Source organism: Lynx rufus, unplaced genomic scaffold (assembly GCF_022079265.1).
Source record: "Lynx rufus isolate CCGP_SWC_20201006 ecotype Redwood Valley unplaced genomic scaffold, mLynRuf1.p SCAF_11, whole genome shotgun sequence".
Classification (NCBI taxonomy): Eukaryota; Metazoa; Chordata; class Mammalia; order Carnivora; family Felidae; genus Lynx; species Lynx rufus.
The window spans coordinates 39,750,095-39,777,760 of record NW_025814825.1 but is presented as its reverse complement, the minus strand read 5'-3'; the positions used below and the strand labels follow the sequence as shown (position 1 = coordinate 39,777,760).

Sequence of the window (27,666 nt, the reverse complement as noted above, 5' to 3'; positions counted from 1 at the left end):
AACAAATACACCCCCCTTCCCAAACTACATATTGACCGTAGTGAAATAAAAGAACTCTTTTTTTTTGTTTGTTTTCCTGTAATGGGGCTCATAAAAATAGGCCTAGAGACAGTGACTTAAAACCAGACAAATCCAGGGGCGCCTGGGTGGCGCAGTCGGTTAAGCGTCCGACTTCAGCCAGGTCACGATCTCGCGGTCCGTGAGTTCGAGCCCCGCGTCAGGCTCTGGGCTGATGGCTCGGAGCCTGGAGCCTGTTTCCGATTCTGTGTCTCCCTCTCTCTCTGCCCCTCCCCCGTTCATGCTCTGTCTCTCTCTGTCCCAAAAATAAATAAAAACGTTGGAAAAAAAAACAAAAAAAAAAAAACAAAAAAAAAAAAACAAAAAAAAACCAGACAAATCCAGATCTCCAACCCTATCAGTTTCTCCATCTTACAAGCACACTTAAGGCTCAAAAAGAAAAATTAATGCCCAAACAGCCGGTGAGGCATATAGTCATAGAAACGTTTTCTATCCTGGTCATACCAGGTATCACATAAGATACTGTCAAAATCTTTGATTGACCATTCATTTAGAAGGGGTTCTAAACCCTTTTAAAATCATATAATAATCAACATCAGCAACACTACGTCAAGGATCTTGGACCACACTCATAACGGCTTCTTTGTCAAGTAAGCAAAGAAACTATGTTATTTTGGTTGCCTGGAAGTTCATATCTGTTTCAGCGAAATGCAAATATCTTGGATCCCTATGAAAGGGTGTGGATCTCCACATAAATGATATCTCTGTTACAGAGAAAGAAGGGGCTGCTGCACTTGCTGGAATGTCTTCGGCTTTGTATCAGATGCTCCAAATTTGGTTTCAACCAGGCTTCCAGTTTGCCGAATGTCAAACTTCATGCTTTAGCAAGGGGGGAAAGTCTAGATGCCAGGAACACACTAGACCTCTCAGATAAAGGAGTAGAAGCATGCTTCAGTTGGACTAAGGTTGGTCCTCTTTGTTAGCACCAAACTCTCATTATTTAGTTCTTCACAGACTAAATTCCGGTTTCTCTTAGAGAAGAGGACCTGGATACTGAGAAGGAATTAAAGTAGATATTAAGGTAGAAATTCCAAGGCCAAATATCCCAAGGTCAGGCAAAGCAGCATCTGAGGCCGGTACAAGGAAGTGGTGGAAGTCAATGGGCAGCAACCCTGGGGTACTCGAGCTTTCTATGTCCTTGTCCGGCCTCATGGCCCTACCTGTACCCCAATCATGGGCACCACCTCCTCAATCCACAGCAAGTCCAATGGAGCTGAGGTTCTAGTTTGTCGGTGGTGAATCCGGCGTAGCCGCAGAAGGTACAGGATGATGGCCAGTAGCACCACCAGGATACAGGCGAAGAAGAGATAGTGGTTGTAGACAAAGGAGAGACGGAACCAGCTACCATGGGCCTGCCGGACACCTTCTTGCCGTAGATCCCTAGGCAAGAGTTTGAAGGTGACAAGTAACGTTAATTTCAAAGAAAAACATTCATGCGGATTTAAAAGGCCAGTGGTGTTATATCATTTATTCTATCCATGCAAATATGCTGATACCAGTTCCACAGAGCAAGCAAAGCTGAAGAACGTCTCTAGCCCTAGGACTGCTATGTGATTCCTCCTGTACTTTCTTTTCCTCACAGGCCTATGTGATTCCTCCTGTACTTTCTTTCTCCTCACAGGCCTACGTCCTCCAGAATGGGGACAAAATGAGAAGACAAAAAAGTGAACAGTGAGATAAGACTGATCATCTATAATACTGATTGTCTTAACAGTGGTCCCATGCCATTCTGTAAATACATACATACAGTTTGTAACTATGGTTCTAACAAGAATAGGGTGGTCCCTAAATCCAATCAAGAAATCAGAGTGTATTGAAATCCTTAAAAAAATTGGCTGTGCTTCCTGTGCTTTCTTTAGGATATATCTAAAGAAAGTGGTTGCCTGATCAACTGTTTTATAATCTGGAAAAAAAAGAGGAGGCATGTAAACCAAAGTGCAGGAGCCTGCCTACTTAGAACAGAAGCTGCAGTTTGGAGGTCCAGATACTGGATCCGTTTTTGTTTGGTTCGACCTGCAGTGTTTTCTCTAAATGTGAATCTCCAAACTGAAACGCTGCTTATAAAATACGGATTTCTGGCTTGTCCTGACAAATGACAACTGGCAGATGCTGGGACAGCACTTCCGCATGATAGGAGTCAGCCCTTCATCTAGAGCACGTACTCTCCAGCTCCCCACTTCTCTCACATCTATCAGCTACCTGGTTTCTGACAATATTGGGTTTAAAGAAACAGGCAGCAAAGATTAAAAATTCATTTTAGTTTATCCGAAATAATACAGGGGAGAGAGTACCCAAACATTATCCCAAATATCTTATATACATAGAGCAAGACATCAGGCTATCATAGCTTAGTGACAATACCCCCCTAAAAGCATCTTGTGTGCTTTGTTCTAAATTCTGGCCCACCAAAAGCCTTCCAAGTCAATGACATGATGTCTAGAGTGACTCTACCCATTAGGAAAGACTGCTCTATACAGCCAGCATTCCCTAGCTCTCTAGTCAGATGTTTTCTACAATAACCTAAGAATGAATTTTGGTTTATCAGTAAGAATCTTAGAACTGGTTAGTAAGAGCTCAATCCTAAAGAATGATTTATTATGCATAAACAAAACTGCATTCCTGAAATTGCGAAGCTAAAGAACAGACTCCGGATTAAATTCTCAACCTTCTTTCTGTTTCAACATAACTGGTTAGTAATAATAGTTCATGGGATAGTAATAAAGGGAGTTAATTTGGATGCATTTTTGAGGGAGAGTGGTCACTTAAGAAACCTATTCTGAGACACCAATATCCTCTAAGTTCAAGATGCCAGTTCAGTCCACTTTACCTGAGGGGTAAGAATCGTGTTTTATACAGAATGGCTCCCAGTGTCCACTGAACTTCTCGGTCATATACCAGCTGGGCTGTCTGCAGGTGTGGGTAGTCATAGGGAAAGTGGAATCCTTCATGAAGAACTTGGTACATCCAAGCCGATTTAAAACACTGATATCTGTGTGACAAAACAATAAATATTTTTTTTTAAGAAGAAGAAGAAGAAGAAGAAGAAGAAGAAAAAAGAATACTTTCCACATACTCCCATTGGATGTCAAAAAGGATCTCTCTCCCCAGTTCACCTTCCTCGCCTCTAGGTGGAGCCAAATCTGAGCCTACTTTATCTTGATGTTTACCACAAAAGTGCAGGAACACCTTTATGCCATAATGATATTGCTGTGTTTTTCTCTTTCTTTTTATAAGAGTCCTTATTTTTAAGGAGCCTGCTGTAATTACATGATGTCTGGGATTTGTTTCAAAAGAACCCAATTGTGGTAAGAGGCTGGGAAAAGAGATGAAATAAGATTTGACAGAAGTTGGTAGCTGTTAGCAGAGAAGCAGGGTGATAGGTATACAGAAATTCATTATACCATTCTATTTTTGTTTATGGTTAAAATGTATTAACTAAAATGTTTACAAAATGGGAGGACTGATGAACCAAACTGGCAAAATATTGGTATTTGTTGAAGCTGGGTGAGGATTTATGTTACTGTTCTTTCCACTTTTCTGCATGTTCAATATTTTAATTAAAAGCTTTAAAAAAACACCACTTTTGATTTCAAACCATTTGGAATGAGCCTTTTGGTAACCCTGGTTTTCCCTGGCTTCACTAAAATAGGCTCACTATTTTGGCCCTTATCACTCAGAAAATCAAAATCTAAAAATCAAATTCTTGATTCTCCTTCAACAGAAAATTCCATCTGTATTCTTGCTTGTTCTCTCTCTCTCTCTCTCTCTCATAATCTGCCATCTGCGTTTTCAGGCCAATCTTAGGGAAAAAAGGAAGCTACTCACTTGAGTCGATGCTCATCTGCATGTGATGAAAAGAGACCATTCTTGAATCTCTGAGTTAGGACTGACCAAGCCATGCCACAGTAATCCTGGAACAACCAAAGAGAAACAGAGGAACATGAAATTAAAGCACAACTAATTTCCCTACAGTCTCAGCTGTTCCATGTCTAAAGTTACTTGTGGGTGACTAGTTGACAAAGGAAAACAGAAATACCACATTCATTCCCTGGACACTGTGCAAAGCAAGTGCCAGAACACAGGTTCCTGAGGGTCTCCTTTTTATTCCCATCACCTCAAGTCCAGTACAAAGCCAGCCCAACACGGCTCCTGAGCCTCTTTGGCTTCAGAAAGGGGTAAGGTTAGGACCAGAAATAGCAACATCAAAGCCAAAAGGAGCCTCATTCTACACTATGTAAGATGAGGAAGTAAAGCAGATGGAACAGAATGGTCAAATTCTACCACTGGCCTGTTCCCCTGCTATAGTTCTCCCCAAAGAACCATTCCTTTCCTCTGAATGTCTACTTTGTGCCAGGTGCTTTTCTAGGTGCCAGGGAGATCTAGCAGTGAACAAAACAGACAAAACTTTCTGTCCTCGTGAAGCTCACATTCTAGTGATAAAAAACAGACAATAACCATATACATGCATGCATACATAAGACATGTATACACGTACACATTTACATATAGAGTGTGTTACATGACATAAATGCTCATGGAAAAATAAAGCAGGAAAGGGAAATAGGTGAAATTGGGGAGGGCTGCAGTTTTGGATATGGTTGCTAGGGAAGGTATCACTGGGAAAATAACAGTTGAGTCAAAGTAAAAAAAAAAAAAGTAAGGGAACAAAATTAACTCTTTCACCTGGGAAAAAGAACATATGAAGCCACTAGCAATTTGAGTAAGCAGTAACTTGAGCCCTTTGGTGTTCAAGGGAACAGAATTTGAAGAAGTTTTAAAATGAGAGAAAGACGTAGGCCACGAACAGTTAGGCAGCCCTAGATGCTAGAAAGGAAAAGGAATATAAGTGTATTCCTGGAGGCTGGAGAGGAAAGAACAAATACAAACCAGGTTTTCCTCAATATTTCTTAGGGACTGCCTTCAGGGAACAGAATAATACACATAGTACAGACATTATTAAATTGGAAGTCTTCTATCCAGAGAACCCTAGAGAACTGTAACAAAGCAGAAAGAAAAGAATAAAATACAAGGTCAAATTCTTCCCATAAGTCTCTCTTCTACAAGATCAGAAAGACAGGCAAACCTTCAGAGATGAATCTAAATTAAAGGAGCTATAGAAAGCTAGAGAAACTTTTACCTGTTCAGGTAACTAATGATTTAAGCCTATAAGCTGCTAATGTCCTATATATGCTCTAAATGAAATTTTATTTCTTCTGCATTTTAGTTTTAAATAGTACCCCTGACATTGTTTTTCCCAATATCTTTTTAATATTCCAAGTGACTCTATATACCACTCTGGCCTCCTGACAAACCAAGAAAATCAAAGTGGACTTGCCCACCTGTGTGACCTCATTTCCAAAAGCACATTACAACTGAGAATACCAAGTGAGGGGAAAGATATCTGGGGATGACACTTTTGACCACAAACATTAAACAAGATTACTGGAAAGCTAGAGGAAAAACCATTAGCCACCACAAAGATTTTGGAGCTGGGTGATAATTTGGGTGATCAGGACATACATGGAAACCTAAGTTTAATGAACTAGAAGATAGTACAGCACAGTGTGCTCCTTAACTTCTGAGTCCACTTTCTCATCTGTAAAATGAAGGTTCACAGAGCTCCTCCTGTGAAGAAATCAGTGAAATCAGGCATACAAAGCCCTTTGCACAGCATCTGGCACAAAGTTAGGCATAGAGAAACGGCTGCTGCTGGTATGAATCATCTTTACTATAAATAATTTACCTGAGCAGCCTTGGCAAACGTTGGCCCATGGTAACGGCCACCGATGCGTAACACATCCTCTGTACAGTAAAAAAACTCAGAGAAACCGTAGAACTCGCTGTTATTGAAGTCAATTGGTGACTGGTAGATTCCATTCAGCGAGGCCTGGCTGGTGTTGGGGCGAGCCAGCAGGGGGCTCAGCATTGCCCCGCAAGAAGACCAGTCTCCTCTTCCTCGGATATGCAGCACCTGGCTGTTCCTCTCCACCACATCTGTGAGTCCCACGGGCAGGCAGGGATCCAGAAATGGATTGTCGGGACTCAGACCTGTCTTCTGGCCCAGCAACCTGCCACAATGACAATAACAAACAAAACACATCACTAATGTATTCAACCTTTTTAAAAAATGCCTATAAGAAACTTGGTCAAAGAATGTGCTTCACAGATATCTTGTTTTATATGGCATCCCTAGAAACAAGCATGGAGTATCAACCATGCAGTCACAACACATGAACATTTAACTTAAGCAAATTCAATTTAGCAGAAACAAAGGAAAGAAGGAAGGAAGGAAGGGTGGGTGGGTGGGTGGGTGGGTGGATGGATGGAAGGAAGGAAGGAAGGAAGGAAGGAAGGGAGGAAGGAGGAAGATAAGGAGAGAAATATGGCAGTGATCAAATTTTGTTCAACCTTTTAATCAACATGTATATTTCCCAATGTATAGTGAAACTAGAGATATTAATCTGCTGGTCTCAATCTAGTCTTCATTACACTGCTTCTTAGAAGTGCCAAGATCTCACCACACTGAGTGTGGTTCTAACGTTTAGCAAAACACCTGGGAGAAGGTAAAGAGAGAAGGTTGGAGGAGTTTCCTGAGGAGAAGGATGTGTCAGTGGTCAGTGACAACAGCTGGCCATAGGAAGGACCTGCCTGGCCCCACGTGGGGAGGGACAGGTTGGGGCAAGTTCTAATCCCCATCTTGGCCATTACATGGTTCTGGCTGTTTCAAGTCTGCATTTGCCCAGCAACAATATTCCCGTTCCTGAAGAGATTAAATCTGGCCGAGGACAGAAATTAGTGGAGACCAAATAGCTTTGTCAACTGCAGTTAATTATTCATCAGTTCCTAAACAGACAGACATTGAAGTGTGGACTTCCTGGGATGAAGAAGCCTCCATGATGTAAAGACTGAAGGAGGGATTGGGAACGTGGCAACACAACAAAATGTTCTGGAACAATTGGAACCTATTTTAAGGATGTGACACCAACTATTAAAAAAACTCAGAAAGTCATATTAAGAAGAAAGAACCATTACATTTTGACATCCCAGGAAGCATAGGTTTCTCTAGTAGAGTAGCAGCTACACAAGATGAATGATCAGTCTTCTCAATTAGGAACTTGGCAAGAAATACCAATGCACATATTGATGCATGGTGGCAGCCATGATACAGCCTGGCAAGTTCTGAGGCAGGAAACAGCAGACAAAGAGAAAAGGGCAGCAGAACGACAAAGGAAGGAAATGGAAAAGGAAACACAGCAGCTAGCAAAGATGGAACACAACAAAACTGGTGTAAAACTTTCATAATTGTTCTTTGGACTGCCAGCAGGAGCGATCTGAGCTCCACAGCCCAAGCAACATCTGTACAGACTGAAGAGTATTTTCAGAATGCAAACACACTGCTTGGTTTTAAGGCATTCGTCCATCACCCGGTATAACAGGAGTCTCCTAAAACACTTTGACCTCTTGGTAGTTGAGACTTACAAAAACAAAAAAGAATCAGGAGACAGTATTTTCTTTATTATGGTCCCAAATAAGACAACTGCTGTGGACCAATTATTACAAATCGCCGTATTCATAATTGTAATTAATACAATAGCGGTATTTCTTCAAGTTAGTATTTCTAGCAAAACAAATGGGGTAAGTAATTTTATGGTGAAAAAAACCTCTGCTGTCTTATACTTCCTTCAACGTACGTAGTGATACAATAATTTTAAATACTAAAGAAAAAAAAACCCCACAACTATTTGTACATTATGGTCTAAATACTTCATGTGGTAGCCAAATGAAGAATCAGTGATCTGTCCACGCTGCAGGAAAAACTGGCTATTCTGGACTTAATGAGAGAACAATGTGAAGATTATTTCTAACTTCACATGCTTTTTATCTTTTATGCGCACTATGGAACCTCACTCCCACGTAAGATGCAACTCCACTGTAAGTGAACAAATATGTCTTCTACCAAGAGGGAACTGCTAAGAACTACATTATACTCCACATTGTAAATTAATAACTTAGCCTCACTTATCCTGTGATACCATTTCTGAAAAAGGACACAGCAAGAGATCACCATAGTAAGCTGCTATACTTTTCTGAGTCCTAAGAGCAAAGACCAGAATGCACCCTAACCTAGACCAAGTGGGAATACCAATGGAGGGTCTCTATTAGTAGTGACACTACCCCATTGACGAGAGTGGTCAGGAAGGAGGAGGAAGCAAGGACATACCTATCTTAGTAGAATATGAGTATTTCTTCCTAATATCTGCACCCTGACAACATTCTATTTCAGAGGCACAGATCCCCATGTCCAAAGTACCTATTTTTGGTAAGGGTTTCATTCAGCACAAGATCTTCATAGCGCTGCCGGGCAAAGTTGCCTCCAAAACCCAGGAAGGTTGTGACATAAACCCTGTACACATGTTCAGTGTGTTGCACATCACAGCCCAGGTTGAATTCAGCCAGCAGGATCTTTGCTTCTTCTTCCTATAGTACAATGTAAAGAGAAAAAAGGGAATTTTCGTTTTGGTTGATTTACAGAGAGCTATGACATTACCAATATACCAGTCTTCATGTGCTGTAACTACCCTTTAAAATATCTTATAGCATTCTTTCATTCTCATAACATTATTTTCAACAAAGACACAAAATGACAAGCCTGAACAAAAAAGTACAGAGACTAAATACCAAATTAGAGACAACAACAGGATCTGTAGTTCTATACAAGGCAGAATCATTACAGATAATGTCATTTTCTTGCATGTACTTTTCAGATTTTCCAGTTTGCCAAAATGAGAACGTACTACTTTTATCATCAGGAAAGAAAAAATCTTTTGATAAAAATAAATTTCAGGAATTTGGAAGATCATCCTGAGACCTATTCTATGGGTTTTTACAATTCTATTCAAGAAACTTTAATGTATCCTATGACAGGGACTAGGACTGGGAAAGTTCCATTTTACAGTACCTCTAATGAAAAGATGGTCTATTTTTTTTTTTTTTTTTGACTTCAGTCCATGGTTTGAGTTAATCATACTCCTCAGTTCACGGCTCATTACCATGGCAAAGCCCCATTTCTGTTTTGTCTATTTACTTCCTTTTATCCTCATACTCACCCCCATTCCTACCCCCACATTCTAATGTGCTTAATGTAACATATATTTGTACATACTGTTGTAAAATTATTGTTTTGAATGTATTTATTTTTAATTAATGAAAATGCTATCATGCCCAGCAATTTCACTAAGTATATATATAAGAGGACTGAAAAGTATGACTAATCAAAAATGTATATGTGAATGTTCACAGCAGCATTATCCATAATAGTCAAAAACTGGAAACAAAAATCCAAAAGTCCATCATCTGATGAATGCATAAACAAAATATGGCATGGTCATATGGTTATTCAACCATGAAGAGAAATGAAGTTCTGATCCATGCTGCAACAGAGATGAACCCTGAAAATATTTTGCTAAGTGAAAGGAGCCAGACACAAAACGTCACATATTGTATGATTCCATTTATGTGAAGTACTCAGAAGAGGCAAATCCACAGGAGACATAAAGCAGATTAGTGGTTGCTGGAGCTAGAGGGAGGAGAATGGCAAGTGACTGCTAATGAACGTGGGGTTTCTTTTCAGGGTAATGAAAATGTTCTAGAATTCGATAGTGGTGGTTGCATTACTTTTTGAATGTGCACAACTTTGTGAATTGTACCAAAAAAAACACTTTAGGCACTTAGGATTACTTATATTTTTTAAAGCACTATTGTACTTTGTCTCATTGTTCCTTTCGTTATTTACCAAGCCCTAAAAGCCATCTGTAAGACCGTTATATTACCAGGCTACATCTAACTTGTTGCTTGCAAGTATACTTTCTATATTAGTGTTGCTTTCTAAATCTGCACAAACAAAAAAGTCCTTTATTTAAGACTTTAAGGATAAGTTCCACTTATCCTTAAAGGCATGAACAATGCCTTCATTTTACCTGTTGACTACATACTAACAAATAAAGACTAAAATGTCTTACAACCTCGTTCCCCAAATTTCCAACCCTTGCACAGACCCCTTCTGATTGTTAAACCCACATTCCCAACAATCTTGCTGGATATTTAGGCATATATGCTCCTCAGAGATCTCAAATTCATCATACGTAAAACTGAATTCATTGGTTACAAGGACTTGGGCTAGAGACCAGAAAAGTGTTCTCACCCAAACTTCCAGACCATACTCATTTGCTTAGCATCAACCCACCCTTTACCCTGGGGTCTCTCTCAGTGACTGAATTCCTTACCCTACCAGGTACCTAGGTGGGAACCTCAGCATCACTCGGTATCCCTCTCTGCCCTACCCACACCATTACATTACACTGTTTTGTTTTTTCCAAAATACCCCTGAGATCTGTGCCCTCCATTCCATTTCCACTTACATTGCCTAGTTCAGCCCTTATTACCTCTTACCCAAGGTTCCCTGACCTACATTTCTTTCTCATACAGACAACAAAATTATTTTCCTAAAAAAACAGATTGGATCTATTATCAGTCACATAATGGAGCTGAAAAGGACCTTCAGAATTTAATTATTTCATAGATGATGAAACTGAGGCCCATATGACTGCCCTACTCAAAAACCTTTGCTGATTCTCCTCCATCTATAGAAATAAAAGTGAAATTCCCTAGCATAGCACCCAAGACTCCTTACAATTTAACTTCATCTTATCTTCCTAGACTTACTATACTGGAAAATTCTATACTACAACAGGCTATTCAACGTTTCTTGGACATTCTGAGCTCTTTGCTGCTTTCTTTGTGCCCTTGTGCATACTATTTCCTCCATAAAGGTGGCCTTCCTCAACCTTCAAATGCAAAAGCCTACTTATCATCCAGGGCCCAGGTAAATACCTTACTTTCCAGGAAGCCAGCATGACTCCCATTCATGTAGTAGACGAGTAGAGTGGGGACATTACTGATATCTGGTAGAGGCCAGGGATGCTGCTAAACATCATATTATGCACAGGACAGCTCTCGACAACAAAGATTTATCCAGCTCAAACTGTCAATAGTGCCAATGATGAGAAACCCTGGTTTAGATCAAATTTTAGTACTTCCATAGTCTGCCTGTTATCACAGGCTGTCTTCACTGATAGATTATAATAAGTTTTTGGGGGCAGTACAATATGTCTCATTCCTTGCACACAACAGGTGTTTAAAAACTGTCTGCAGCTCTTTTTCCTCTCTATGATAAAACTCTTTCCTCAGGATACATATATTCTTTACATTCTAGTCAGGTAAGGAATTTAGAAGCACAAGAATAGAATCACAAGTAAGGGAAAGGAAATAACATTTAATGAACAAGTATGTACCAAATACTGTACTCTGGGCTTTATATGAATTACCATGTTTAATCTTCTAGCAGTCCCAGGAGACAGGGAGTATAACTGCTAAAATACATTAAACTTTTAGCACATGTTGGAAAGTTTGTCAAGTGCTTTACACACATGGTGTCATTTCATCTTCCCAACTTCATGAAGTGGATACTATTATTATTCTCTTTTCATCAGGAGGAGATTAAAGCTCAGAGAGGTAACCTAACCAAGATAATGTAAGCTAGTGAGTATCTGAACAAATATTTGGACCCATGCAAATTGGTCTAAGTCAAAAAACAGTGACCTTCTTTCCCAAATACTGGCATTTGTAGCAACCCAATATCCCTAAAAGGTAAAATACCTGTTTCGGAGAAAGGACAGAGGCTGAGGTAGGAACTTCATAAGCAATTTGGAGAGAGGCTCCTCCCATATCTAGTATCCCTACTGTCCTTCTGCGCCCTGTTGCCAATTCCTGGGGACCCTCAGCATCTGATTCTGAAATAAATAAGGGAAAAGAAAAGCCCTAGTAATTAAAAAACAAATCAAAAATGAAAAAAAATCAAAATAGAAATCCCTTAAAAAATGAAGAGCAAACTGAAATAAATTAATCTCACTGTATCAACTATGTATTACAGAGAATTCTTTCAAGTAGCATTTTTACTATATCCCTTATAGGATGTATCTTACTGACAACAGAAGCAAACAAATATCTTAAACTGCATTGTAGTAGTCTTATTGATAATAATTTTTTAAGCCATTAAACGTGTTATGAAATAAAGCAAATAAATGTTTATATTAATATGTTTAGGAACAAATACTCAGCATAAAAGAAAAAAACATACAGGTATAAACTCAACAATATTAAGCAACAACCTTATAATCTTTTTTTAATTAATTTATTTTTATTTATATTCAAGTTAGTTAGCATATAGTGCAATAATGATTTTAGGAGATTATAGATTCATCCCCTATGTAAAACACCCAGTGCTCATCCCAACAAGTGTCTTCCCTAATGCCCCTTGCCCATTTAGCCCATCCCCTCATCCACAGCCCCTCCAGCAACCCTCAGTTTGTTCTCTGTATTTAAGAGTCTGTTTTGTCCCCCTCCCTGTTTTTATATTATTTTTGCTTCCCTTCCCTTATGTTCATCTGTTTTATATCTTAAATTCCACATGAGTGAAGTCATATATTTGTCTTTCTCTGACTAGTTTCGCTTAGCATAATGCCCTCTAGTTCTATCCATGTTGTTGCAAATGGCAAGATTTCATTTTTTTGATTGCTGAGTAATACTCCATTGTATATGTATGTGTGTGTGTGTGTGTGTGTGTGTGTGTGTGTGTGTATATACATCACATCTTTATTCATCTGTTGATGGACATTTGGGCTCTTTCCATACTTTGGCTACTGTCGATAGCACTGCTATAAACATTGGGGTGGATGTGCCCCTCCGAAACAGCACACTTGTATCCCCTGGATATATAACTAGTAGTGTGATTGCTGGGTCATAGGGTAGTCCTATTTTTAACTTTTTGAGAAGCTTCCATATTGTTTTCTGGAGTGGCTGCACCAGTTTGCATTCCCACCAGCAGTGCAAAAGAGTTCCCCTTTCTCCGCAGTCTTGCCTGAGTTGTTAATGTTAGCCATTCTGACTGGTGTGAGGTGGCATCTCATTGTGGTTTTGATTTGTATTTCCCTGATGATGACTGATGTTGAGCATTTTTTCATGTGTCAGTTGGCCATCTGGATGTCTTCTTTGGAGAAGTGTCTATTCATGTCTTTTGCCCATTTCTTCACTGGATTATTTGTTTTTTGGGTGTTGAGTTTGCTAAGTTCTTTATAGATTTTGGATACTAACCCTTTATCTGATATGTCGTTTGCAAATATCTTTTCCCATTCTGTCGGTTGCCTTTTAGTTTTGCTGATTGTTTCCTTTGCTGTGCAGAAGCTTTTTAGTTTGATGAGGTCCCAATAGTTCATTTTTGCTTTTGTGTTGCTTGCCGCTGGAGACATGTTGAGTAAGAAGTTGCTGGAGCCGAGGTCAAAGAGGTTTTTGCCTGCTTTCTCCTCTAGGATTTTGATGGCTTCCTGTCTAACGTTTAGGTCTTTCATCCATTTTGAGTTTATTTTTTGTGTATGGTGTAAGAAAGTGGTCCAGGATCATTCTTCTGCATGTTACTGTCCAGTTTTCCCAGCACCATTTGCTCAAGAGACTGTATTCCATTGGATATTCTTTGCTGCTTTGTCAAAGATTAATTGGCCGTATGTTTGTGGATCCATTTCTGGGTTCTCTATTCTGTTCCATTCATCTGAGGGTCTGTTTTTGTGCCAGTACCATACTGTCTTGATGATTACAGCTTTATAATACGTCTTGAAGTCCAGGAGTGTGACGCCTCCAGCTTTGGTTTTCGTTATCAGGATTGCTTTGGCTATTCGGGGTCTTTTCTGGTTCCATACAAATTTTAGGATGGTTTGTTCTAGCTCTGTGAAGAATGCTGGTGTTATTTTGACAGGGATAGCACTGAATATTTAGATTGCTTTGGGTAGTATGGACATTTTAACAATATTTGTTCTTCCAATCCAGGAGCATGGAATATTTTTCGATTTTTTTGTGTGCCTTCTTCAATTTCTTTCATAAGTTTTCTACAGTTTTCAGTGTATGGATTTTTCACCTCTTTGTATAACCTTATAATCTTAAATATGAATTGGAACTATCATGATTTCTTTTTCTCTTTCTAAAAATACATATTTTCTAGCTCTGTACTGAAAGGGCCTAGAAGTAAGGATAATCTAGGAGCAATAAGCAATCCTGGCATCCATGGTCTCTAAATATCATTTTCCAATAAAAGAAACCAGGGCTCCTTAAAAAATGTCCGATGCTAGGTCTAAGGTAGAAAAAATACAAGACAAGCATGGAATATACCTTAGTGTGCCAAAAAGCAAGGGAAATATAAAAGACTATTGGGATGTTAAAAGGTACAGAAGCCAACCTATAGGTGCTCCAACTGGCCAATGATGGTGTAATTTGAGCACTGAAAAGAATGATGATGCAATGGACTACGATGCATCAAACACATTAAAATCTACAAACTCATAATGATACTGAAAAAAAACTTCACTAGTTACCTTTGGAAGTTGCTAGGACATCAACTCATTAATCAAAAACTTGATAAATGAAAGAATGAAAGATCTATCCTGTCTTTCCATTTAGAACTGTATTCCAGGATAATCAAATAGTTAATGAAGAAAATTTTGTTATATAAAAACCCCAACTGTTAAATGCAGAAGAAATGAAGGAATTAGAAAAATAACTATTTTGCAACCTCTAATGAAAAAACGAATCTAAACAACAATCACAATTGGCTACTATAACCATTAAGTGAAAAGTGGCTGGAGAATTTTCATAATAGATTAGATCAGGCTGACAATACCTGAACCCTGAAACCTGATCAGTCTTAACGTGACTGAAGTGGACCTTATAAAACTTCTGATGTGATGTAGTAGGAAACACTTAGTGCCAATCTTTATTTATTATTTATTCTTGCCAAAGGAATTGAATCGGTGTCTAATCAAGCTTCTGTATCTAATCTCCAATTTATAAGACATAAGGAGGGATGAGAAGCATGTTTAAGACCCCACAAAAATTCAGTCAATCTGTCCATCAACTGATGAATGGATAAAGAAATTGTGGTTTATATACACAATGGAATACTACGTGGCAATGAGAAAAAATGAAATATGGCCTTTTGTAGCAACGTGGATGGAACTGGAGAGTGTGATGCTAAGTGAAATCAGCCATACAGAGAAAGACAGATACCATATGGTTTCACTCTTATGTGGATCCTGAGAAACTTAACAGGAACCCATGGGGGAGGGGAAGAAAAAAAAAAAAAAAAAAAAAAAAGGACGTTAGAGTGGGAGAGAGCCAAAGCATAAGAGACTGTTAAAAACTGAGAACAAACTGAGGGTTGATGGGGGGTGGGAGGGAGGGGAGGGTGGGTGATGGGTATTGAGGAGGGCACCTTTTGGGATGAGCACTGGGTGTTGTATGGAAACCAATTTGTCAATAAACTTCATATAAAAAAAAAAATAAAACTCTTTCACGATTGTAAGGTGGCCAAAAAAAAAAAAAAAAATTCAGTCAATCAAATTAAGAATGTGGTAATTTCATTCTATCAAGTGAGCCAGTTTTGTTTTTGTGTTTTTAATGAATGATTTGAGGAAAAGAGGTGGGAGGGGGAAAGCTGTTATAAAGAAACTTATCAATCAAATGTAATTATGATCCTTGTTCAGATTCTGATTTTAACAAGACAATTACAAATAAATATTCTTGATACAATAAAGGAAGTCTCTACCTGGGTATTAGATAGATGTTACACAATACTAGAAATTGTTAACTTTTTTAAATTTAAGAATGGCATTGTGGATATTTCAGTTGTTTTGAAGCTCCTCACTGGTGAGAGATAAACGCTGAAGTACAAGAAGATAAAATGATATGTCTGGGGTTTGCTTTTTAAAATCCAAAAGGAAAAAAATCTGTGTTGTATGGAGGGAGGGTGGAGCCAAAAAACTGACCAACCACTAATTAGTGTTGAGTCTGAGTAATGGGCTCATGGAAATTCATTTTATTATTATTTACTTCTGTAAATGTTTCTAACTTTCCATATTAAAAATTTAAAAAGAAATAAAAGAAGGGAAAGTAGGACTGGAAAATGAAGCATCTTTACTTTTAAAAAAAAAGAAATAAAAATAACTCAAATGTGGCACTTATATTACACTGATAGGTTACAACATAAACCTTCGTTCAGTCCTTAGAACTGTCTTAAGATGACAACATTACTCACCATCCTCATGGTCAAATCTTCCCAAAACAAAGTTGATTCCAATCCATGCATAAACTCCTAGGTAAGAAACATAAAAGCCCATGCTTAATTCTCTATTGCTATGCCATGTATACACCTCTCCCAGGGCTGTTCTTTTCCTCCTTTTCTTAGGAAAAAAGTGATGATAGTATTTTATTCCATACTCTTAGTGTATGAATTCAAAATCTCTTATCTTGTGATGCTTTTCCCTTTTAAAATGATTTGCATTGTCTAAATTAATGTGTAAATTTGCGTTTTCTAAATTAATGTGCAAAAACAAATGTAAAAAATGTGCATCTTGGATTCTGGCTCTGGGCAAGAGGAGGTAAGCACACTCTATCCTGTCATCCCACCGAACACAGTGTAAACTGCATGGAATATATGGAGCAGATTTGTGAGAACTCTGGAAGGAAATAATAAGAGGCACACTGAGTCAGAGATCAGAAGTTAAAGTACCACCAAACCTGTAGTGAGTGTCCCATATTTTCCCCTCAGATATTGCCTGGCCTGGACTCAAAAGCAGCTTGAAACACAAAAGGACATCCAGGTGTGGAGGGAAAGAACTTCAAGACCTTGCTTTCTGGTCCAAGGAGCATTAAAAGAGACCCCAAAGCCTCCGAAAGAATGGAGGAAAATCCCTTGGGTTTTTTTCCCTTCATTTTGTTCTCTGCTACCCCAGGCAATCCTGCAACAGCAGAGGTAGAAGTTGGGCAGGTGCCTAAAACTGTGAAGGATATGAATCTTCTCTGACTAGAGGAGCTACAGCCTTAAGAACTGAAGAAAATCCCTATTGCTGATTTTTCTCCATGTCCTCCACCATTTAGCCCTGGATGCAGATGCAATCATGGGAAATGTATGGCAGAGTAGGCAAATTAAAGCCCTGGCTTTCTAACTGCAGGACCATGAAAGTGAGCCCCAGGGAACCAGAAAGTGTTGGGGAGATCACAGAGAGTAAGGAATAAAGTGATGTATGAACTCCTGGGCTCACAGCCAAGCAACACATGCATGGATCTCATAAACAATATACCAAAGGTTCTGAGAACCGTACTGGCTAGACACTCCATTTGTATGGGCTATGCCCAGATTTTAGACTGACCACTGGGTGACACACAAATGGTACAAACCCAAATAGCAGTGACAAGGCTTTGAAAAATCAGTATTTTCCTTACGATTGAAACAAGACCCAGTTTCATAGTATAACTTTCAAAATGTCCAGGATACAATATAAAATTACTTAGCATGAAAAGAACTAGGAAAATCTCAACTCCTAAGGGAAAAGATGCCAACCCCAAGATGACACAGATGTCAGAATTACCAGACAGAGATACTAAAGCAGCTATATAACTAAGAAATAAGAGCAGTCTTACAATGAACGGAAAGATAGAAAGTCTCAGCAAAGGAAGAGAACATAAAAAAGAATCAAATGAAAATTTTAGAACTGGAGAATGCAATACTGAAATTGAAAAGGTAAATCTTTTCCTTTATGTGAACTGCAACTAGAATGTACAGAAGAGGGGCGCCTGGGTGGCTCAGTTGATAATCAGCGTCTGACTTCAGCTCAGGTCATGACCTCACGGTTCGTGAGTTCAAGCCCCGCATCAGGCTCTGTGCTGACAGCTCAGAGCCTGGAGCCTGCTTCGGATTCTGTGTCTCCCTCTCTCTCTGCTCCTACCCCACTCACACTCTGTCTCTCTTATTCAAAAATAAATAAACATTTAAAAAAATTCAGAATGCACAGAAGATTTTCTCTTTTTCAAGAAATGGAAACATAATTTGTCATGTAGGCCACATTTGGGCCACATGAGAACATATATTCAATTCTACCTCAAAACTACAAACCCAGCAGTGCAAGCTTTTAGGGAAGTATCAGTACTTCATAATAAATACAATAAAGCAGGGGGGGTGGTGCCTGCGTGATTCAGTTTGTTAAGCTTCTGACTCTTGGATTCAGTTCAGGTCATGGTCTCATGGTGGTGAGATGGATCCCTGAGTTGGGCTCTGCACTGAGCATGGAGCCTGCTTGGGATTCTCTCTCCCCCTCTCTCTCTCTGCTCCTCCCCTGCTTGCTCCCTCTCCTTCAAAATAAATAAATCAACATTTAAAAAATAAACGCAATAAAAGGAGAGCCCATAACAAAAGAAAAGTAAATAATGATCATCCCCTATTAACGTTTCCCCTTACTTTAATAATTTGCTTTACATTAGAATTTGGCAAACTCAGTACAACCCCCAGTATGGGGTGTTAGCAGAATTATTAACTGCTTGTTATATTTTAAAAGAAGATGAGGTTGAGGTTGTATTTAAGTTTAATGGTGCGGGTGATTGGGTGATTTATGATACAGGTGATTCAGGGTTTTTTAGTGAAGAGGCCATGGGAATTGCAGCGTTATATAGTTATGGAACTTGGCTAGTGGTTGTCACTGGTTGGTCCTTGCTTATTGGCGTGTTAGTGATTATAGAAGTTACTCGTGGAAATTAAGTAAGAGTAGACTAAAAGTACTTATGTTTTGAAAACTACAATTAGCTAACCAAATACTCACTTGGAATCATCACTAAATACTAATATGTTCTTATAAACACAGTACTTAGCACAAAGTTAAAAATAAATATAAATATATGACTTCCAGAAGCAGCAATCTATAACAGACACCAATGCAGAATATGCAAATGATAATTTTAAAAAAAACATATGACAGAATCAAGAAAATTACCCGAAGAAAAATAAAAATCAAATATATAAAGTAATCCTAACCCCACCCCTAGCAGAGAGACTATGCCATGATTGGCTAGGAGCTGAAGGAGTGCACCCCTCAAGGCCCAGTACCTTCCTGCTTCCCAGAGATCACTTCTGCCTGAGACTGTGAAAAGAGGAAGTCAAACTCCAGAGGTAAATCTCTCACCAGATCAGCCAAGATAGCCAGCTGCTTTCTGCAAGAAAGAACAAAAATATAAAAGTTAATCGTTAAACACTCTTCTCACAATTAGCTTCAACTTGCACTTCTACCTCATTGCTCACATAGTCCATCCACTAGTTGAGCCATGCTTCTTTTTGGCACTTCACTTGATTTTAAAGGTTTAAACTGCCTCCAAAGTATATCCTTCCACTTAAAAGGCAATATGATACTGGTAATACTTTTTCTTTGTGTAATTTTATAATTCAAATAGTATTAGATGATGAGACCACAGTTCTGTGCCTCTCACAACGCTGAGTATATATAAGTGGCAGGAAGCACAGTTTCATAATTGCATGATTCCTAACTACTATGAAGGGAAGCTGTCAGACTAAGGAACACAATCTTATCCTCAGATCTTACACAATACAGAAACAACACCTCATATTACCACACAACAAGCACTGTTAGATCCACAAATTAATATCCTTTACAAAACTGACAATGAACTTTTTAATCTCCTTTTATATATTTCAAGGGCTGGGGTTTTGTTTCTTTATAAAAATCTTATCATTTGAAAAACCCAAATCAGGATCAAAATCCAAAGGTTATAACAATTTGGGGACAAAGTCTGAATCTTAGTATCTAGGATTATTTTCTCCTCTCAAGTTTTATGCTATCAGTATTATTAAAGAAAAGCAAAGAAACAAAGCTAGAAGTAATAATATGAATCTAGAGAAAGTGGTTAAAAACAAAAGCAACTATCCTGGATCTTTAAAATAACTCATTAGAAAAATATTCTATTGGCTCAGCATGACTTAGTGAAGAATGATAACACTTAAAAGTAAAGAATATATTTAAAGTAATAATTTTCTTTAAGCTCAGGTCATGATATCATGGTTGTGAGATCGAGCCCTGCATCAGGCTCTGCACTGAGCATAGAGCCTGCTTGGGATTCTCTCTCCTGCTCTCTCTACCCCCTCCCAGCTTGTGCACGCTCACTTTCTCTGTCTCTCTCTCTCTCAAAATAAATAAACATTTTGTAAAAAAAAAAAAAAAAAAAAAAAGGAAAAACAAAGTAATAATTTTACAATATACTGTCAAATACAATTTCTAAAATAGCTCGTTGTTATACATATTAAATTCTTACAATAAGAATTTTACATGGGGAACAAGAGGGATTATTTTGCTCTCCCTATTGGATATGTTTCCAATTGGCTATTTGCTTAAAATAAACAAAAAGAGGGCTTGCTGATTTGGGGGACAATATGGAAAAATGGGCACCCACATACACTGGTGTTTGGAATGTAAATTACTGGTATGATCTTTTTTTGTTTTTTTAAGTAGGCTCCATGCCTAGCCTGCTTCGGATTCTGTGTCTCCCTCTCTCTCTGCCCCTAACCCACTTGAATTCTGTCTTTGTCTGTCTCAAAAATAAATAAACATTAAAAAAAAATTTTTTTTTTAATTAAGTAGGCTCCATGCCTAATGTGGGGCTTGAACTTCTGATACTGAGATCGAGAGTCAATGCTCTACCAACTGAGCCAGCTAGGTGCCCCACTGGTATGATCTTTTTGAGAGCAATCCAGGACTTTGTATCCAAATTTTTTTTTAAATTTTTTTTTCAACATTTATTTTATTTTTGGGACAGAGAGAGACAGAGCATGAACGGGGGAGGGGCAGAGAGAGAGGGAGACACAGAATCGGAAACAGGCTCCAGGCTCTGAGCCATCAGCCCAGAGCCTGACGCGGGGCTCGAACTCACGGACCGCGAGATCGTGACCTGGCTGAAGTCGGACGCTTAACCGACTGCGCCACCCAGGCGCCCCTGTATCCAAATTTTTAACGTGCTTAACTTTTGACCAGCTATTACGTTTTTAGAAATTTATTGCAAGGAAATCATCAGATAAGAATACAAAAAGGAAGCGAATACTGCAGCTTTATAAAAATGAAAAAGTGACAACCTGTTAAATAATCTATGTCATATCCATATAATGTAACACTAGACAGATGTTAAAAGAAATGAGGTCGACTTATACTCTGTATGTATTGACATGAAAAGATGTCCAACATATTTTGAGTTCTAATAGGTTATGAAACAGTACATACAATATGATCCCAACTTACATTAAACAATAAACAAAAAACTTTTTCACGTACTGCACAGAATAGAACTTTTGTTCCTAAAATTCAATTTGTTTCTTTATTTAAAAAAAAAAACAAACAAAAACTTTCAGTGGCATCCGGGTGGCTCAGTCAGTTAAGCATCTGACTCTTGGTTTTGGCTCAGGTCATGATCTCACATTTCGTGAGTTGGAGCCATGCATCGGGCTGTGCGCTCACGGTGCAGAGCCTGCTTGGAATTCTCTCTCTCTCTCTCTCTCTCTCTCTCTCTCTCTCTGTGCCCCTCCCCTACTCACACTTCTCTCTCAAAATAAATAAATAAGCTTTAAAACAAAACAAAAAAAACCCCACAAAAACAAAAAACTTTCAGTGGCAAAATGCTGATAACTGTTGAAGCTGGGGGCTGAGAAAATAAGGATTCATTATGCTGTTCTATTTTTATTATGTTTGAAATTTTCCAGAACAAAAGTTTTTTCCCCCTTAAATGTCACCTTGTACTACCTTTGTAATTTCTTTTTAAAGGCATTTTCATTACAAAACAAAAAAGAGGTTAGTCTAACAAATTGTTAGTCTAGGCCTTTGACAAAGAAATAAAACCTAGTGATAACACATTTCAAAATATAGTCCAGGTGATTTAAACCCATTTTGAATATTGCTCACAAATGCTAATATATTAGTGGAGCATTAATTATACAAAACAGGTTCTTACAGTGATGGCTATATTTATGTCAACAACTACAGCTGCCTCAAGAGGTAGCAATGATTTCATAAGCCCAGGATAGATATAGGCATTATTTAGAAGAGGTGATCAGAAAACGAATTAAAAGACAAGCTCTTCACAAATTCTTAAGATAAAAAAAAAATACAAATATTCGGAGCCTCCATGCTGACAGTGAACATCTTAGACAAATGGAATGGAGTTACATAGTGGGTTTTGTCTGCATAGAAACTTCTTTGACAAACAATGTCAATGCTGAGTGACATCAGGAGATGAGGCAATCCTTTCTTTCGCTCCAGAGCCACAAAGGGGGGCCAAACCATCACCCTCCTGGTCGGCTCTGCCTTTTTGACTCCCTCATCAACTTCTTCTGTGGCCTTCATCCCCCTTCCTTGGTGTTGACCTCAGACCACTCACAAGCCTGTGATGTGGCACCCACTGTGTCACCTATACTCTTCCCAGGGTTTCTAAATTCTGAACTATATGATTATTACTTATGTCAGAATCAAAAATTCTAACTTACGTGTGTAGTATGGTTAACAACTTTGTAGAAATTACAGAGAGATGTACAGAGAGAAGGGAATATGACAAAATGAAACACTTTCGATAGGGCAATAGGGATATAAGTTTGTTGTTTATTTTTCCTTTACTGCAGCTATAATATTTTGAAATTTGGTTTTAAAAATTAAAAAACACAAATGTTGTTTTGTTTTGTTAAGAGAAAGCACGCGTGAGAGAGGGAGAAGGACAGAGGGAAAGAGAGAGAGAAAATCCCAAGCAGGCCCCACGCTGAGCACAGAGCCTGATGCGGGGCCTAATCCCATGACCCCAGGATCATGACGTGAGCTGAAATCAAAAGTCGGACACTCAACTGACTGAACCATATAGCGACCCCAAAAACAAAACCAAAAAAATTTTCTTAAGTTTATGTATTTAGAGAGAGAGTGCAAGCAGCGGAGGAACAGAAAGAGAGGGAGAGAGAGAATCCCAAGCAGGATCCATGCTGTCAGCACAGAGCCCAACACGGGCTGAACTGCAAGAACCATGAGATCACGACCTGAGCCAAAATCAAGAGTCAGACGCTCAACTGACTGGACCACCCAGGCACCCCAAAACAAAAATGTTTTAAAGGCCAAGATATATGGGAAAATAAGGGGTTAAAATAGGTCTCTCATTTCAACAAATGGTTATATAAAATAATCTGCTTCTCAACAGCAGACAAGATAGTAAACCAGTAATTGTGTGTCTAAAGAGAAGGAAAGGGGGCGCCTGGGTGGCGCAGTCGGTTAAGCGTCCGACTTCAGCCAGGTCACGATCTCGCGGTCCGTGAGTTTGAGCCCCGCGTCGGGCTCTGGGCTGATGGCTCAGAGCCTGGAGCCTGTTTCCGATTCTGTGTCTCCCTCTCTCTCTGCCCCTCCCCCGTTCATGCTCTGTCTCTCTCTGTCCCAAAAATAAATAAAAACGTTGAAAAAAAAATTAAAAAAAAAAAATAAAGAGAAGGAAAGAAGCCCATTGAAAGAACTGTGGACATATGTTACATTGTCCTGCACGTCTGTCATAAGCAGCACAAAGCCCTACCTGCATAGCCAAGGTTTTTGTTGCTGGCCAAGAATACAAAATAAAACTTTCTGGAAAAGGGAACTGTTATTTACCAAGAAAAAAATATCTAAGCTAACAAAAAATACCTGCTGCCTATGAGACTTTGAACATTCCAGAAGAATGAATTCTAAAGTGAAGGGAGCTCACTCCCACCCCATGACCATAAGTGTGAAGGGGCCAGGGAAGTGTCAAAGGGGAGAAATTACAAACAAGAATGTGTCTGACCTAAGTACAGCCACTGCCTCTTCCTCCTCTTCTTCCAAAGAAGAAAGAGGGATTGGGTGGCAAGATACTGGGCTAAATTGCCAAGGTCAAGTGGAAAAGACTTGACTGGATGAAGCTGAAAAAAACTGTTCTAAAACAATGGAGACTGAGCTTTGTAAAGCAGCACCATGACCAGGCAGTTAAGGAGAGAGCAGCATTCCTTCCTACCGACCCCCAGGTACCCAGTTGCTCAGGTCAACCTCCTACAACCCTTCTGTTAACTGTGCTCCCCTTCTAGTGATCTAAATTTATCACCATCATCACTGCCCCTCAGTAAAAACTAAGAATCATTACAGCCATCACAGATAGATATTGATCCCAAAGAAGCAAATGACATGAAGCCCTGAACAGACTGTGAAATAACTGCGTGCAGGGGTGGCTTTGCTCTATTTTGAGCCAGGAGTCTTCCAGTGCCACCTGTGAACTCTGCATGGTGCACCCATAGCCCACCTTCAGACCAGGGGACTGCAAAGAATAACATATGGAATCAGCCTGGCAACTCTCATGCCACCCATTCTCCTGTGTTCTTCAGACCCCCTATCTCACCTCTCAGGGAGAAGCCTCATGCCTGCTGTGCACAGGATGTAAAGAGGGGTCTCCTTGTGCTTCTTCACAGGCACGTGAGCAGCAGCAAAGCTCAGCAGAGGACGAAGGTAATCACTGGCATGTTCTGGAGTGTCGGCCATTGCAGAGATTCCTTAAGTAAGACAAAATACTTTAAAAAGCAGATCACATGGATTCAGAAGACTGATACTCCATAAAGTTATGCATAAGGTCCTAAACACTTATTTATTTGAGAGGACGGGAACAGCAATGAATGAGATCTCTCCCATTATCCAGACTCGCAAGAAAAAAAGGGAATAGCTTTCTTTCTGCCTCTTCACTCTCTCCTCTTTCATGCCTGTAGCAGGTAAAGAGACTGACAACAAAATACATGCCAAATAGTACCTGGCTTGATTTTTTTAACCACTGGTTGGCTGTTGCGGTCTCTCATCTGCTTAATGTCCAGTAAATCATGGGGGTTGCCATTATGTCTTGGCCAGAAATAAACAAAAATCCGGGAGCCACTGCTGCCACAATCCACGACAAGTCCGTAATTTAGAGTTGGGTCTTCAGTGTTGGTTGCTTCAAGCTCCCCTACTCGAGCCAAGTACCTGAGCCAGGCAAAAAGAGAAACTGGGATTAAAGAGTTTTCATGAAGTGTCCACCTGTGCCAGCCACATGGAACCACACATCCTGAGGAATGAAACAACACTGACCATAATTAGTGATGTACATAGATAATGCCTGGTTTTCTTCCCGAGAGCCATTGAAATGGCAGTGGGGGCAGTTCTGAAACTGGCTGGGATACCAAATGTTTTACCATCTTTAAAGAGCTTCTAGGTCTAAGCAAATAACTATTTTTTATTGTTATAAGCCACCGAGATATGGGGCAGTTTGTTATACACACTAGTTAACTAAAACAATCCTAATAATTTCTCTTCTATCTCTCTATCCTTTCTGTACATAAACATTAACACTACTTTGGAATGATTATCACTTAATATGTGTTTCTGGGTGGCCATATTTATGGGGCTTTTTGCTTTGTACTTTTTACTGCTAGAACTGCATTAATAAAAAATGTATTTCATAAACACAGTAGTTATTCTTTTCTATATCTTTTAAAGTATTTTACAGTCATAAAAAGAATGCTTATAAAATATGTATAAATAATAACAATAAAACAATGTACCCAACACCCAGTCTAAAAAAATAAAACATTACACTGTTAAAAAAAATAGCTTCTAGGCCCTAGGACATCAGAATTTTGTGTTGGAATTTTTTCAGATTCTCATTATAAGGTATTTATGTGGTGGACAGCAGGAAGATGAAACAAGTAAAGATGCTACCATCAAAACACCAAGGTTTGAGTCTCTCAGCTCTGGCACTTTCTATGCTGTGTGACCTTCAACAAGTTACCTACCTTCTCTCAGACTGTTTTCTCATCTGTAAAATAAGGATACCAAGTCTCCGCCCTCATACAGACAATGTATGCTGAGTGGTTAGCACAGCGCTGTACCACTGCCACTGCTTTTACTGTTATGTGATAATAATTGGGAAAGCAAATAGGAGAAGACTCTCTGGAGAAAAGAGCTGAAAAGTCCAGAAGAAAAGAAGGCTAAGAGTCGGTAAAATGCTCCTGAGTCTTAGGCTTTAATAAACATTAAGGTTCACTTAGAACCTGAGAGTCTGAAAAGTACAAACATTGCTGAACTTCTCTTTGAAGAGAAGCTCAGTGAGAATGGCTTTTAACTTATTATTGGAAAAAGCTCTTTCTTGGTGCTGAGAATACATACTGCACGGTAAAGAGATTAAAATGTTGTCCTGTAAATTCTTTTAAATTTGATTAAGTATTACTATAGGTTGAGCTAATAGTTGAATAAATGCTTTGAAAGCAATGCTGTGTATTTTTTCAAGTATCACCACTAAACTCCCTTCCTTATATCTGCCCTACTCATCCAACACTGTATTTAGAGCTAATTCCTAGATCCCCTAGACCCTTACACAGAACCCCTCAGAACTAGGTTTTGTGGGGGCACCTGGGTGGCTCAGTCGGCTGAGCAACCGACTTCAGCTCAGGTCATGATCTCACGGTTTTTGAGTTCGAGTCCCGTGTCAGGTTCTGTGCTGACAGCTCAGAGCCTGGAGCCTGCTTCTGATTCTGTGTCTCCCTCTCTCTCTGCCCCTCCCCCGCTCATGCTGTCTCTCTCTGTCTCAGAAATAAACATTAAAAAAAATTAAAAAAAAAAAAAAAAAGAACTAGGTTTTGTGAAGCCTGAAACTAATGCCATTGGATAGTTGTTGTGTTTGTTGTTGTTGTTGTTGTTTTAAGAAAGACTCAACATTACAAATACGAAAAGGGGCCTACACATGTAAGGGGCCCTGAAGTGTAGGTATCACTAGCTTTTCGGTAAATCTACCTCTGATCAGACAATTAGCCACATGTCCCACCCCTCACAATAATCTAGGCCATGTTTACTGGTGATTTGACACTGCTATGCAGACCACACAGTTCCCTGCTTTGGGGAGGGAAAAGCAAACCTTGATGAATGGATGAGCATATAGAATCAGTTCTGAAATAAAGTAGAGTTAAGTACCTTTCCTACTCTGCAATACAAAATAAGGGAGGATCATATATTTGAGCTCCAGTATCATGCTGTAAATGATTACATAGGATAGGGTCAGGTAGAACTTTTTTCCGGATCCAATATGAGAGGGAGTTATGGGAAATGAAGCAAGTGGTAAAAATCTGTTACACTGTAGCAAGTTTATGTTCCCAAAGACTGTTTCACCACAAACTTTACCACTCTAATCAGATTACTGGGCTGAACTGGGCTTATGATCCACAAATCAACTCATAACAGCTCACTTCTATCACATAAAAGCTGGGAAGATATCTGGGTTCAAGTTACAGAACTCTTGCAAATACTGACCTCACGCAAGGTAAGCCATCTCTAGCCCAAAGTGACTTTTCATTTCCTACCCTAGCAATCTTTCTACTTCACATGCTTCACAGATCTTTCTCTGCTTTCCCTCTCTCAAAACCTTCCCCTCTACTTTTCTGACTAGATTTTAGACCCCATTCCCTCCTGCTTAATGAATAACTTTTCTCCAGTACACTGGTTCTCAAACATCTAGGCTCAGGACCCCTTTTGTATTCTTAAAATTTATTGGATGCAAAAGAAGTTTTGTATATGTGGGTTACATCTATTTATATTTACCATGTTAGAAAATAGGACA

General features: G+C 39.1%; 1 protein-coding gene across 1 annotated transcript in view; it reads right to left on the bottom strand.

Annotated features, from left to right (window-relative positions):
- Window positions 1-366: 366 nt before the first annotated feature.
- ENTPD7 (ectonucleoside triphosphate diphosphohydrolase 7) overlaps window positions 367-27,666 on the bottom strand; it is a 45,791-nt gene continuing 18,491 nt past the window's right edge. The window contains exons 4-13 of the mRNA XM_047073287.1: window positions 24,835-25,040; window positions 24,433-24,583; window positions 19,115-19,218; window positions 16,274-16,330; window positions 11,794-11,927; window positions 8,390-8,556; window positions 5,822-6,146; window positions 3,904-3,989; window positions 2,906-3,067; window positions 367-1,458 (exon numbers count right to left, since the gene is read on the bottom strand). Of these exons, the coding sequence (XP_046929243.1) occupies window positions 1,227-1,458; window positions 2,906-3,067; window positions 3,904-3,989; window positions 5,822-6,146; window positions 8,390-8,556; window positions 11,794-11,927; window positions 16,274-16,330; window positions 19,115-19,218; window positions 24,433-24,583; window positions 24,835-25,040 (1,624 nt within the window). The 3' untranslated portion in view covers window positions 367-1,226. The remainder of the gene's footprint in view (window positions 1,459-2,905; window positions 3,068-3,903; window positions 3,990-5,821; window positions 6,147-8,389; window positions 8,557-11,793; window positions 11,928-16,273; window positions 16,331-19,114; window positions 19,219-24,432; window positions 24,584-24,834; window positions 25,041-27,666) is intronic.